Source organism: Thamnophis sirtalis, unplaced genomic scaffold, assembly GCF_051295495.1.
Source record: "Thamnophis sirtalis isolate CommonGarterSnake01/CBP01778 unplaced genomic scaffold, rThaSir2_p1.2 scaffold_4, whole genome shotgun sequence".
In the NCBI taxonomy this organism is placed as follows: Eukaryota; Metazoa; Chordata; class Lepidosauria; order Squamata; family Natricidae; genus Thamnophis; species Thamnophis sirtalis.
In genome coordinates this window covers 83,189,206-83,203,231 of record NW_028261384.1, presented here as the reverse complement: position 1 = coordinate 83,203,231, position 14,026 = coordinate 83,189,206, and the positions used below count along the sequence as shown (strand labels likewise).

Sequence of the window (14,026 nt, the reverse complement as noted above, 5' to 3'; positions counted from 1 at the left end):
GAAACTAAGTCAATTACTGTAAATTTTGAGATTTATAAACACATTTTCCCACCCCATCCCACATTTTTTTAAAAAAATGATTGAAGCCACATTAAAATATAATTATTAAATTGTTCTTATTACTGGATTGAGCAATGGATTTTGCATTGATCTGCAAAAATAGTTTGCCTCCTGGTAGTGCAATAGCTGTAGCAATGGAATAGCTTGCCTCCACATGTTTGGGGTGCTCCCTCATTGGAGGATTTTGTTGAGATGGTATAAGGCTCATGTCTTGAGTAGGGAGTTGGCCCTCTGAGGTCCCTTTCAGCCATATAATTCTATGAAAATAAATTAAATTAATTTTAAGGGAATTTTTTTTTCATTAGGTAGCAATTTAAAACATGCAATGAGGTTACACACATGTTGCTAAGAAAGAGCCAGTTTGGTTTGGCAGTCAAGACCGAGGCTAGAAATCAGGTGTTGTAGTTCATATAAGCCATGAAAGCTGGTTCCATGACGTTGCGACAGTCACATACTCTCTTTTGCCTCAATTCACTGCACAGGGCTGTGGGAAAATAGGAGGAGAATTAGGTATGTTTGCTGCTTTAAGTTATTTATAAAAATAATAAAGGTGGGATAATTAAAAAAAAAAAGGATCTAAGAAGTATAAGTCAGCTTTAGATTCAGCAATCAGTTTTAGATCACAGTATAGATTTATAACACATAGCTAAAATATTTAATTTACAGTATTTAATATTTATATTCCTATTATTAGATTAAATATCTATTAGTTGTATTTCTATTATTATGGTAGTTTTAAAATTCTGTATATAATACCTTTGATTCAAACACAGCCAAAATGGAAACGTAATTATAATTTTCTGATTCATTCTAAGCTCAAATTCTATAGCACTGTGATGGGGGAACCTATGGCACATGAGCCCAAAGTTTATGGTTTATGGTTTATTATTTATAGGCCGCCCTTTTCCCTGAGGGGACTCAGGACGGCTTACAATATATAGGGAGGGGAATACAAGACAGTAAGACATAAAACAATACATAAGTAAAAATAGTACACAACATTCATCATTCGGGTGGGGACGGATTACGATCTTTATCCCCAGGCCTGATGGGATAGCCAGGTCTTGAGAGCTGTGCGGAAGGTCTGGACGGTGGTGAGGGTATGAATCTCCACGGGGAGATCGTTCCAAAGGGTCGAAGCTACTACTGAAAAGGCTCTCCTCCGTGTAGTTGCCAGTCGACACTGACTGGGGGATGGAACTCGGAGGAGGCCTAATCTGTGCGATCTAATAGGTCGTAAGGAGGTAATTGGCAGGAGGCGGTCTCTCAAGTACGCAGATCCACTACCATGAAGGGCTTTATGGGTGGTAAGTAGCACCTTGAAGCGCACCCGGAGATCAACAGGTAGCCAGCGCAGCTCGCGGAGGATAGGTGTTATGTGGGCGAACCGAGGTGCACCCACGATCACTCGCGCGGCCGCATTCTGGACTAGCTGAAGTCGCCGGGTGCTCTTCAAGGGCAGCCCCATGTAGAGCACGTTGCAGTATTCCAGCCTAGAGGTCACAAGGCCCGAGTGACTGTTGTGAGAGCCTCCTGGTTCAGGTAGGGTCGCAACTGGCGCACCAGGCGAACCTGGGCAAATGCCCCCCTGGTCACAGCCGTCAGATGGTGGTCGAAGGTCAGCTATGGGTCCAGGAGGACTCCCAAGTTGCGAACCCTGTCTGAGGGGTATAAAGTTTGGCCCCCCAGCCTGAGTGATGGAGCACTAGCCAAATTATTGGGAGGGAAACACAACAGCCACTCGGTCTTCTCTGGGTTGAGTACAAGCTTGTTAGCCCTCATCCAGTCCCTAACGGCTTCAAGACCCCGGTTCATCACGTCCACCACTTCATTGAGTTGGCACGAGGCGGACAGATACAACTGGGTATCGTCCGCGTATTGGTGGTATCTTATCCCGTGCCTCCGAATGATCTCGCCCAGCGGTTTCATGTAGATGTTAAATAGTAGGGGGGATAAGACCGAACCCTGCGGCACCCCATATGTTAGGGGCCTAGGGGTCGATCTCTGCCCCCCAACTAACACCAACTGCGACCTGTCCGAGAGGTAGGAGGAGAACCACTGCAAAACAGTGCCTCCCACCCCCACCTCCCGCAGTCTTCGCAGAAGGATACCATGGTCGATGGTATCGAAAGCCGCCGAGAGGTCAAGGAGAACCAGGATGGAGGCATGGTCTCCATCCCTGGCTCTCCAGAGATCATCGGTCAATGCGACCAAAGTGGTTTCAGTGCTGTAACCAGGTCTGAAGCCGGACTGGAAGGGGTCTAGGTAACTGGCTTCCTCCAAGGTCCGTTGAAGCTGGAAGGCCACCACCTTCTCAACAACCTTCCCTACAAAGGGGAGGTTGGAGACTGGACGGTAATTGTTGAGAACAGCTGGATCCAAAGATGGTTTCTTCAGGAGGGGTCTCACCACCGCCGCTTTAAGTGCGGAGGGGAAGTGCCCCTCCCGAAGGGAGGCGGTAACAACCGCCTGGATCCAGCCTCGTGTCACCTCACTGCTGTTGGCGACCAACCAGGAGGGACACGGATCCAGTACACAGGTGGAGGCACTCACAGCTCTCATGGCCTTGTCCACATCCCCAGGGGCAACATCCTGAAACTCAACCCAGGGGTGGTCTGCCAATTTATCCTCTTGTGCCTCGGCTGGATCTGCAGAAGTGGAGTCCAAATCCGACCGAAACCGAGCAACTTTGTCCGCCAAGAACTGGACATAATCCTCAGCCCTACCCTGCAAGGGGTCCCCCGTATCCCTCCTATGTAGGAGGGAGCGGGTTATCCTAAACAGGGCGGCTGGGCGGGACTCAGCGGACACAACCAAGGTGGCAATATACGATCTTTTTGCTGTCCTAAGTGCCCTGATGTACTCCTTGGTGCAAGTTGTTAAGAGTGCTCGGTTCGATTCGGATTTATCGGACCTCCTTAGGTGCTCTAGGCGTCTCCTCCGGCGCTTCCTCTCCCGGAGCTCCTCGGTGAACCAAGGAGGTCTCCGGGATCCGCCGCCTCGGAGGGGCCATAGTGGCACAATCCGGTCAAGGGTCTCCGATGCTGCCGAATGCCAGGCAGCAACCAGAGTCTCCACCGGACTGTGGGTGAGAGTATCAGGAATAACCCCAAGCTCCGTCTGGAACCTCAAGGGGTCCATAAGTCGCCTGGGGCGGAACCACTTGGTCGGTTCCTCCTCCCTACAGTGGGGGTTTGGCTTCCGAAAGTCAAGCCTCAGTAGGCAGTGGTCTGACCACGACAGGGGTATGATCTCATTGCCCCTCAGACCAAGATCACAAATCCACTGCTCCGAGAGGAATACGAGGTCGAGCATGTGAGTGGCTGATGAAGCCATGTTGCCTGGCACGTACAGCCTTGCCTGTTTGTCTTCTGGGTTTCTGGTACACAGGTACATGTGGCAATCAGTTGTCCTTTGTGAGCACAACAACCTGAGTGCACATGTGCGCCAGACAACTGATCGTGGGATGTGCATGCATGCTAGAACACAGAAGTTCAGCTTTTCCGGACTGCGGCCCTGACAAGCTCAGCACAGACTGAGGAAAGGATGGCAGGCAGGAAAATTGCCCTCCCCATTTTCCTCCTGTTTGCAAAAAAGCCTCCATTCCTAACTGAAGGTTCAGATTGGAGGTTTCGGTGCTTCCATGATGCGTCCGAGTCTTGCCTGCTGCACCTCAAAAAAAGTAAGTTCGCTCGAAAATAAGCCCAAGTGCTTATTTTCAAGTCTAAAAGAAAAGTCTGCACTCAGTCCTTGGCATTACAACCTTTTCTTGAAAACATGGACTCAGTTTTATTTTCTGAGAAATATGGTAATAGTGATATTTATGTTAATAGTAAAGAGCCTGTTTGTGTAGTGATAAAGGCATTAGACTAGAAACTAGACTAGGGCCAGTTGGCTTGGACCAATCGCTTGCTTTCAGTCCTACAAAGAAGGCAATGGCAAATTACTTCTAAAAACACTTGATAAGAAAACTTCAGAGACTTGTTAAGACAGTCTCCTAGAATTGGATATGATTGAACGGGAGGAAAATGTGAAGTATAGGTAAGTCCTCAACTTACAATTGTAATTGAATCCAGAATAGCAGTTGCAAGTCATGTCTGTCATTAAGTGGGTCATTATGTGACTGATCTGATTTTACATTTTTTTTTGCAGCAGCAGCAGCCTTAAGCAAATGAACATCAAGCAAATGAATACTGTGGCCATTTAGTAAATCCATTAAGTGATGCCACATTTTATGTCACATTTCAAGTAGTAAGGTTTACTTTTTTCTGATGTGTTTGGTTAGATCAGGTATGTTGTGTAGTACTTCTGAGAGAGATACTTTAGTTCATTCTAGATCTATGAATGTAAAGAATCCTGGGACATGAAACCATAATTTCAGCTTCTATTCTTAGGTCTTTGCTTTTCTGGAGGCACTGTAGTGGGAAGTTGAATATTTGCTCCTCTCTAAGATGTTTCCAAGCTTTTTTGTAAGTTCTCTGACTATGTTTGCTTGTTGGGGCTCCTGATAACAATACAGTTGGACATCAAACCTTGTGTATTTTGTGGCATTGATAGAAGTGTAGCAGGATAGGTTGCTTCTTATGAATTCAATTGTTCCATGTTCAGTTTTGTTGCTTTTTGACTCATATATAGGTTTCTCAATAGCTCAGCTGGAATATCATCACCTCCACTAACTTCGCTGTTGGTAATATTTCCTAAGGCCCTCTTAACTTTGTACTACAGGATGTGTGGCTCGAGGTCAGCGATCACACCACAGTGGTTATCAGGGACATTAAGATCTTTCTTGTATAATTCTTCTATGTATTCTTGCTACCTCTTCTTAATCTCTTCTGCTTCTGTTAGAACCCTATGATTTTTGTTCTTTGTCATGTCCATCTTTGTGTAAAACATTCCCTTGATATCTCCAATTTTCTTGAAAAGATTCCTATTCTTTCCTATTCTATTGTTTTCCTCTATTTCTTTGCATTTTTCACTTAAGAAAGCCTCATAAAATTTTGAGATCATTAGATGTTAAAACACATGCTGGAATATTTTATTTGTATGAATAAATGTTGTTTTTTTTAAAGGTATTTTGAATTGCAGTTAAACAAGTAGTCTTACCATAGGAATCATAATTACTCTAATCTTTCTAATTTTTAAAATTTACTAGAGGAGTAAATAGTGTAGAGTGCACAATAAACATGTAACCGTTTCATTTTTTCTAACTGACAGTGTTAATGTAAGTTGGTTTGCTGGATGGAAGTGTTATTGAAACAATGATTGCTAAATTATTAAATTCTTTTTCAGCTTGATGATTGTGCACTGCAGTTGTCTCACAATGGTACCTACTTGGATTTAGAATCTACTCTAGCTGAGCAAAAGGATGAGTTGGAAAGTTTCCAGGGGGAATTTGGGTAAGGAAATAATGTTTATCCATCTATAATTAGAGTTGCTAGATTGCTTTTATAACATCACATGCTTTAATAGAAGCTTTAAGAAAAATTATATTATAATCTTATAGTGAATTGCACAAAACTAATGATAATTCAATGTGATGTAGTTCATACAGAAAATTTTTCAGAAAAGTCAGATGATCAAACTGAGTTTTGGTATAGAATGATATACATATTATTCCAATTTTCAGCAAAATGCCCCATAGCTAACAATGGGTTTATTTAATGACTTCGTTTTACAACCACTCACATAACTACCAAGTGATTAGCAAATAAAGTGATTTGCTTAATGACCACTGCAAAAAAACGGTGATAAAATTGGGTCAGTCACAGAATGACCCACTTTATGACTCTCACAACTTACAACTATAATGGGCAGGCTCCATTATGGTCAAGGGCTATCTTTATAAATCTGTCTTGAGGTTAGAGGGCTAATATCTCTTGAAAATGTTAAGTTGAAACAGAGGAGTTTTTACAGTGGCAGATATGACGTATTAGAGATTAGTGGTGTTTGTTAGGTAAGCTCCCCGTTGGGAGAGTGAGTGCATTCAGAGAAGCGTTGTGAGAGTTGTGTTGGAGAATACACAAACCAGCATACAGAGACACTGCAGTTTAAACAGGCTTTTACTTTTGTGAAAATAGAGGTATTGGAGTCCATCAAACAGTCCAAGTCATACACAGATAAGACAGTCAGTCATCAATGTCTTTCAGTTAAGGGATAATCCAAATAACATAGTCCAGTATCATATAATCAGTCCGGTACACAAAGTTTGCTAACAGTTGCAAAACTTACAATAGCTCATGGCACTCAAATGAGATCAGCCCAGCATCTAACGAAACAGAGAGCTAACAATCATTCTGGCTCCCTCTTATGGCCGATTGAGGAAAACAGCAACCAATCACATTTTACAGTATGCTTTAAAGAAATAGGTACAACATTGTTACATAATTTATATATTGCGAACCCAACTGTTAGATTATATTCCTAACAGTGTTGCAAAACTAATCAGCTCAACTCAAGTTCTTACCCAGTTATATTGGACCAGTTTGACCTTGTGGCTCTTGAGGAAATGAACCTATGGAGTATGAGGGCAAGCAGCTGTGTAATAGATGTTTTCAATCCATGCTCCTCCTGACTTGTAAAAACTTCCTAGGAGCTGAAATAAGAGTTGGTTCTGATGGTGATTAATTCTTTCCTGGTGATCTAGCCTTCATAACACTATATCTATACTCCATGCTATTGGATAATGTTTATTCTATCTCCATCATCCCTGTCTGGGGAAGGTTTTGAGAAGAGGTTGTGCTGCAGCTCCAAAGGTTCCTGGATAAAATCGATTATCCATTCAGAATGCGTGTCTAGATATGGGACAGAAATGGCATTGGTCACACTTTTTTTATGAACTCTAGTGGGAGTGAGATGGGACAATGCATCCATCCTGTCCCTACTTGACCTCTCAGTGGCATTTGATTTCATCGACCATGGTATCCTTCTGGAGCGGCTTTGGAGATTGGGAGTATTTGGCTGTGGGTTGTTTTTGGTTCAGTTATTTCCTTGGTTGTTGCTCTCAGTTGGTTTTGATAGGAAACAAGAGGTTCAGCTTTCATTCCCTGCTTTGCACGGTTCCATAGGGATCAATACTATGTCCATCTCTGTTTATCATCTACAAGAAGTTGCTGAGTGAGATCATCCACCACCATGGGCTGTGATATTAACAATATGCTGATGGCACACAGGTATATACTATGTCTCAGCCCATCATGAGTTAAGTGATGTTGTGACATCCCTGTTGCAATGTCCAGAAGCTGTTAAAGGCTGAATAGAGAGCAATGGGCTGAAAATGAACCCTGGCATGATGGAAAGGCTTTTGGTTTGGAGTTCATCGGTCCAAAAAGAACTGCCATCTTGGTCTTGGATAGAATTGCTCTCTCCAGCCAGACCTGATGTATATTCGAAGTGCCGATGGCAGTCCTAGCCAGGTGGGCCTTGGTTGTGTGTCATTTACACCAAAGTTGTGTGCCAGTTACACCCTTTCCTAGACCAACAATCCCTGTTCCCATGACCTAGCCTCTCTTGCCTTGACTATTGCAACATGCTCTACAAAGAGCTGCCTTTGGAAAGTATCCAGAAGGATCACTTGGTTCAAAATACAGTGGTCTACGTTGTTTTGTGCAAGTCTAGATTTGCACATTTGTTACCTTCTCTCACAGGAGTTGAGCTGCTGATTTGCTTTTGAGTGCAAGGTGCTTGTTGTTTCCTTCAAAGTCCTACATGGCTTGGAACTAGGTTTTTTGAAGGGCAGACTTTTCCCAATCTTATTGTCCGACCTACCAGAGCAGCGGCGGCAAGGAATGTTGTCAGTCCTCTTCTAAGGAGGCCCATTTGCTGGGAGCAAGAAAGACCTTCTCAGTAGTTATTTCATTCATCACCTCTGTAGAGATAAGATTGTCCTCCACTTTGACTCAAGTCCTTAAAGACATGGTTCTGCCAACAGACCTGGGGGACCCTGAGTGATATGGAGGCAATCTAATGGCTGGCTTGATTGTTTCCCTGGGAAGTTAGGGGTTATTGGTTTTTATACTGTACTGACTTACTGTTCTGACCTAGGCTTCCTGATACAATAAAAAGCACATTCTTAGTCCCCAAAACCCTCTTTTTATTTCAAAGGCTGTGAATTATGTTCATTCACAGCCAGTAATGAGTCCCAAATAGTTGTAAAGAATCCTACAGTAGACTGCCAAAGTCCTTTGGGATAAGGCTAATAAGCATCCACCTTTATCTTCCTTAAAAACACTGTCAAAGACTTAATTGGCAATTAGCTTGGCAAGGCCACACAGCAAAGAGACAAAATGGAGCTTCGGAAAGTAAACTGACCAGCATGAACCAAGTTGCTTCCTACAAAGGCTCAAGGTGGCGCAGTGGTTAAATGCAGCACTGCAGGCTACTGCTAGATCAGCAGTTCAGCGGTTCAAATCTCACCGGCTCAGGGTTGACTCAGCCTTCCATCCTTCCGAGGTGGGTAAAATGAGGACCCAGATTGTTGGGGGCAATATGCTGACTCTCTGTAAACCGCTTAGAGAGGGCTGAAAGCCCTATGAAGCGGTATATAAGTCTACTGCTATTGCTATTGCTATGTGCCTTTGCTCCTCCTTTATGTCCTATGGGAGGGGCCAATCACCTCCAAGCCTTACTCCCGACTCGTCCCTTCTGTCTTAACTATTCTTGCCTTCTGGCAGCTCTGCGCATGTGTGCACTGGGAACAGGGAGAACCTGTTCCTTTGCCTTGCTGTTGTTGGACTCTGGAGGCTCCGGAGGTGGCACATAACTCCCAGATGGCCCTGGGCCCCCTCTCTGCCTCCAACGCAGAGGCCTAGTCCAAGCCTGCCCCAGACTCCAGGATTGGCCCATGTTCCTCCCCAACCTCCTTGCTATCCAACTCTGCTGCCAGCTCTGCAGGCTGCCAACGGACCACATCACTTGCAGCTGAAATTCTGTTCCCAATTGTGATCATAAATCAAGGAGTACCAGTACCAGCAAAATTCACCACCTAACAGGGAGATAGAGAGAATCTCAAATACTCTATTAGAACAGAAGGCAAAGTTTTTGAATGGGTTGAAATATATGGAAACATATGGGAATCAGATATTCTTTACCTTTGATTTTGTAGTTATCCAAACTGACATAGAGTACCACTGATTTTAAATGCAACCCAAATTAGAGAAACGTCCATGAAAATATTTCATAGATTACATTTATCATTAGAGAAATTTAACATGATAAATTATGTTATCCGTTCCATATGTTTGAAACAATAAAAAGAAAAATACATATTAACATAGGTAGTGATTTGGTAAATTTGTTTAATTATTTTAGGTTAATTTTATTAAAATATAAATCAAATAAATCACCTCAGAATTATACAAATCAATCTGGCCTCATTAGGAATGTTTTTGTTTGTTTGGTAGTATGCTTTGATGAGACAAATCTATGAGTGTAAACAATTGATTGGGTTGGGGAGGTGCTGGTCTTTAGCCAGAAACTGTTAGAAAACAGGAAGGGATATCTATCTATCAGTATAATTATAATGCTGATTTTTATTCTACATACTTCAAACATCAATTACAATATGTACAACAAAAGCATGATAGCAATAGCACTTAGATTTATATACCGCTTTACAATGCTTTTTACATCCCTCTCTAAGCGGTTTACAGAATCAGCGTATTTTCCCCAACAATCTGGGTCCTCATTTTACCAACCTTAGAAGGATGGAAGTCTGAGTCAACCTTGAGCTGGTGAGATTCGAAAGCGAAACTTCTGGAAGCCTACAGTACTGTATTCTAACCACTGCACCACCATGGCTCTTGATGATTGTTTACCCTTCAGTTTTTGATTCCTGAACATTTAATTGAGGCTAGACCATTTTGCTTTTATATTACCTTCATTGTATTGTAAATAAAATTAAATGGTGTATAATTATACTTAAATATCTAAAGTGAAAATTATATTATTGATACTATGCTTATTTCTATCATTGATATTCATATATTAATTCAATTTTAACAGTTATCTTTAGTTTAAAAAGAACATATGATACTTAATTTTGTAGCTACAGATTTTAGCATAGGAAAGGAAAAAAAACGAGAATAACATGGAAGGCTGGGTGTAAGTCTGTTTTATTAGAACAATAAAATTGCAAAAGTTGTACAAAATATTATTTTGGTTAAATATTAGGCAAAATATTTTAACATTATGGGCTATAGAATCAAGAAGATAGAGGAGGATGCCCTCCCTCCTCAGAATTGCATTCTGAGGTTGTAGGTTGTAGAGGAGGGACAAGGTTTGTTTAAAAAATCAACTCCCACACAAAATTGAAATCCCAAATCTTGGTTTTTCCTGTCAGAGTCCAAAGAGTCTGCAAATAACAAACCCAGGCTTAGGTGTGGGGGCTACAACAAATGCAATGGGTAAAGGATGCATAAATTTTATTTGCAGCTCCCCAGGGTATATACTATATCAGTGATATGCTTCTCAATGATACAAGTATTGCAATTTGACCCTCCTACACTTAGAACCCAAAATATATCAAACTTTTCCTATTGTCCAGCTGAAGCTGTAGGGGGAGATGTCTATGGAGATTCTCAGTCATCCAGATCATGGTTGTTCCAAAAATGCTTTTTCAAAAGGTAATTGGACTATGGTTTTTTTTTTCCCTTGAGGAGGAGATAAGTCAAATGAAAGTGCTAAATGGCATAACACACGTTCAATGACCAAAAGGTATTGGTGAAAAGTGGTTGGTTTATAGTGGTTGGAAACTGTAGACAAGATCTCTGAACCTGCTACCTAACTAGTAAAATTTTGTTTGAACCACTTTGCAGTAAGGATCAGCTGCAAGTTTATAAGAACCTTTGAAGTGGCTCAGCTATTTTTTGAGAGGTTATGATGCCTACATTTTCTGAAGAAATTTTGAAGCATCTGGAATGAAGGAAAGAAAGGAAGACTATAACCCTAACCCTAACTTTAACTAAAGTCCTGGGTGAGGCCTGAACAAGTGACATGCAGCTATAAGTATGAATACACAAACATAACCATAGGCAGAAGTTCAGACAGTTAGGCCTGTTGTTCGGAAAATTATTTTCTTTGTACTCATTATTTGAAATCCAGATATAAGTATGGATTCAAATATAAATGAATATGTATGTACACCTGGATATTTCCAATTTTGGTTCAATATGGGATTTGGGAAACTAGCAATACAATAACACTTTTTTTCTACAGGGTTAATTCACAGTACAAATCAATTCAAACCAAATCTGTGATTTAAAAAATGCTTAATTTTTTTAGTAGAATTAAAAGTTTAAATTCAAAATTCAGATGCAGATATCATGATACATATATACATGTATGATTTTAATTGAAGAAATGGTATCTGATTGTCTTTAAATTCATTAGATATCATAAGACTAGATAAATTATTTTTGTCTATAATTACTCTCTACTATGCTTATCACATTTATTTATTTCTTCTCCCCAGTAGGGGGAAAAAACACAGCATAATTCTGAGAACCCAACTTTCAGTCCGAGTTCATGCCTGCATTGGTAAGTTCATAGTAAGTTTTAAATAGAAAAAAATGTATAAAATAGAAATATTCTTAAAGTGGAAATATTCTTAAAGTAATAATATATGTGGTTAGAATAATATTATCTTACATTTGTCATTTTGAAACTACTGAAAATACCTTACTGCATGCTGCAAACCATATTGCCTAGCAAAATATAATTTATCTGTTTAATGAATAATACAAGAAAAATAATTATAACAAATAATTTAGAATAAACAATTTTAGAGTTTTATTCAATTCCTAGTTATTTATGGGGTTTCTGTTTCATTGCACAGTTATTAAACTGAATTTAATGGGCACTTTCAATGTATGAAAGTTTCATTTTTGTGATTAAGAATTATCATGTAGTTTACAAGTGGTCCTTGACAACTAATTGTGTAGCAAAACAATAATTTTTCAGCTCATTTTTTAATTGCCTCATGTATATCACAGGATGCTTTACATTTTAAGTCTAAACTTAAGTTTTAGAATAATCTATTAATAACCATTGGCAGAACTTGGTAAGCTCAAACAGCACCTGCCTCAAGCAAACTTTGCCTCTGAGTGAAGTTCTGTATTATCAATACAGAAGAGAATAAAACACATCTATTGATAAATTTTGGAGGATGAATGGCTGGATTACTCATTTTGTCTTGAGGCAAGTTAATGAACAAATTAACTAACAAAGTGCCAAAATGCACTTTTGTCTGACATCTGTTCCAACTGGAATTTCTGTTACACCACTGGCAAATACATTACACATGCTAACGTTTAATGCTGAAAATCTGCTTCAGCTCTTTAGTTTTTCCATATCATAAAATAAACTCAGCTTTTTCAGGGTCCATGTGTATTACATTATACTTTCAGCCAAGAGTTTGCTTAAAATTTGTAGATTATTAAAGTAGATGTATATCAATGGAGTGCAAAGAAATAGAAGAAACCAATAGAATAGGGAGGACCAGAGATCTCTTCAAGGAAACTGGAGTTATGAAGGAAACATTTCATGCAAAATGGGCATGATAAGGGACCAAAATGAGAGACCTAACAGAGGCAGAAGAGATTAAGAAGAGGTGGCAAAATTACACAAAAGATCTATACAAGAACAAGCTTAATATCCCTGATAATCACGATGAGGTGGTCACTGACCTCAAGCCCGACATCCTGGAATGTAAAATCAAATAGGCCTTAGGAAGTCTGAGCAACAACAAAGCTAGTGGAGGTGTCAGTATTCCAGCTGAGCTATTCAAAATCTTAAATGACAGTGCAGTACAAGAGCTACACTCAATTTGCCAGCAAATTTGGAAAACACTACAGTGGCTACAGGATTGGAAAAGGTCAGTTTACATTCCAATTCCAAAGAATAGCAATGCCAAAGAATGTTTAAACTACCGCACTATTGCATTCATTTCACATGCTATCAAAATTGTGCTCAAAATCCTACAAGCTAGGCTCCAGCAGTATGTGGACTGAGAATTATCAAAAGTACAGGCAGGATTTAGAAGAGGCAGAGGAACTAGAGATCAAATTGCCAAAATACGCTGGATCATGGAGAAAGCTAGGGAGTTTCAGAAAAACATCTAGTTCTGCTTCATTGTCTATGCTAAAGTCTTTGATTGTGTGGATCACAACAAATTGTGGCAAGTTCTTAAGGGGATGGGAGTACCAGACCATCTTATTTGTCTCTTGAGAAACCTATATGCAGGTGAAGAAGCAGTGAAGAGGAGTAAAGAACCTCTTGATGTGGGTAAAGGAGGAGATGCAAAAGTTGGCTTGAAACTCAACATTAAGAAAACTTAATAAATGACCTCAGCATCTGGCCCTCTCAATTCCTGGCAAATAGATGGGGAAGAAATGGAGGTAGTGACAGATTTTATTTTCCTGGGCTCCAAGATCACCGCAGATGGGGACTACAACCAAGAAATTAAAAGACGCTTGCTTCTGGGAAGGAAAGCTATGGTAAATCTAGACAGCATACTAAAAAGCCTTCCAACAAAAGTGCGTATAGTCAAGGCTATGGTTTTCCCAGTTGCAATGTATGGCTGTGAATGTTGGACCATTCCAACAATCCAATTCTTTGGAGCACCAAAGAATTGAGGCCTTTGAACTATGGTGCTGGAGAAGACTCCTGCGAGTCCCTTGGACTGCAATTAGTGAGTCCTAGAGGAGACCTGACTGCTCTTTAGAAAGCCAGAGCCTGAAGATGAAACTCAAATACTTTGCCCACCTAATGAGAATCTGGAAGGACTCTCTGGAGAAGAGCCTAATGCTGGGAATGATTGAGGGCAAAAGAAGAAGGGGATGACAGAGAATGAGGTGGCTGGATGGAGTGACTGAAGCAGTCGGTGTGAGATTAAATGGATTCCAGGGGATGGTAGAGGACAGAAAGGTCTGGAGGAACATTGTCCATGGGGTTGTGATGGGTTGGACATGTC

At 40.8% G+C, this 14,026-nt stretch overlaps 1 protein-coding gene across 6 annotated transcripts in view; it reads left to right on the top strand.

Annotated features, from left to right (window-relative positions):
* The window catches only part of FHOD3 (formin homology 2 domain containing 3), a 256,533-nt gene that overhangs the window by 40,077 nt on the left and 202,430 nt on the right, over positions 1 to 14,026 (top strand). For all 6 annotated transcript variants that reach the window (XR_015696402.1, XM_087713216.1, XM_087713213.1 and 3 more), the window contains exons 2-3: positions 5,350 to 5,456; positions 11,528 to 11,592. Coding sequence is in view for 5 of the 6 variants with exons in the window: in XM_087713216.1 (XP_087569342.1) it covers positions 5,350 to 5,456; positions 11,528 to 11,592 (172 nt within the window). In the remaining variant the exon portion in view is untranslated. The remainder of the gene's footprint in view (positions 1 to 5,349; positions 5,457 to 11,527; positions 11,593 to 14,026) is intronic.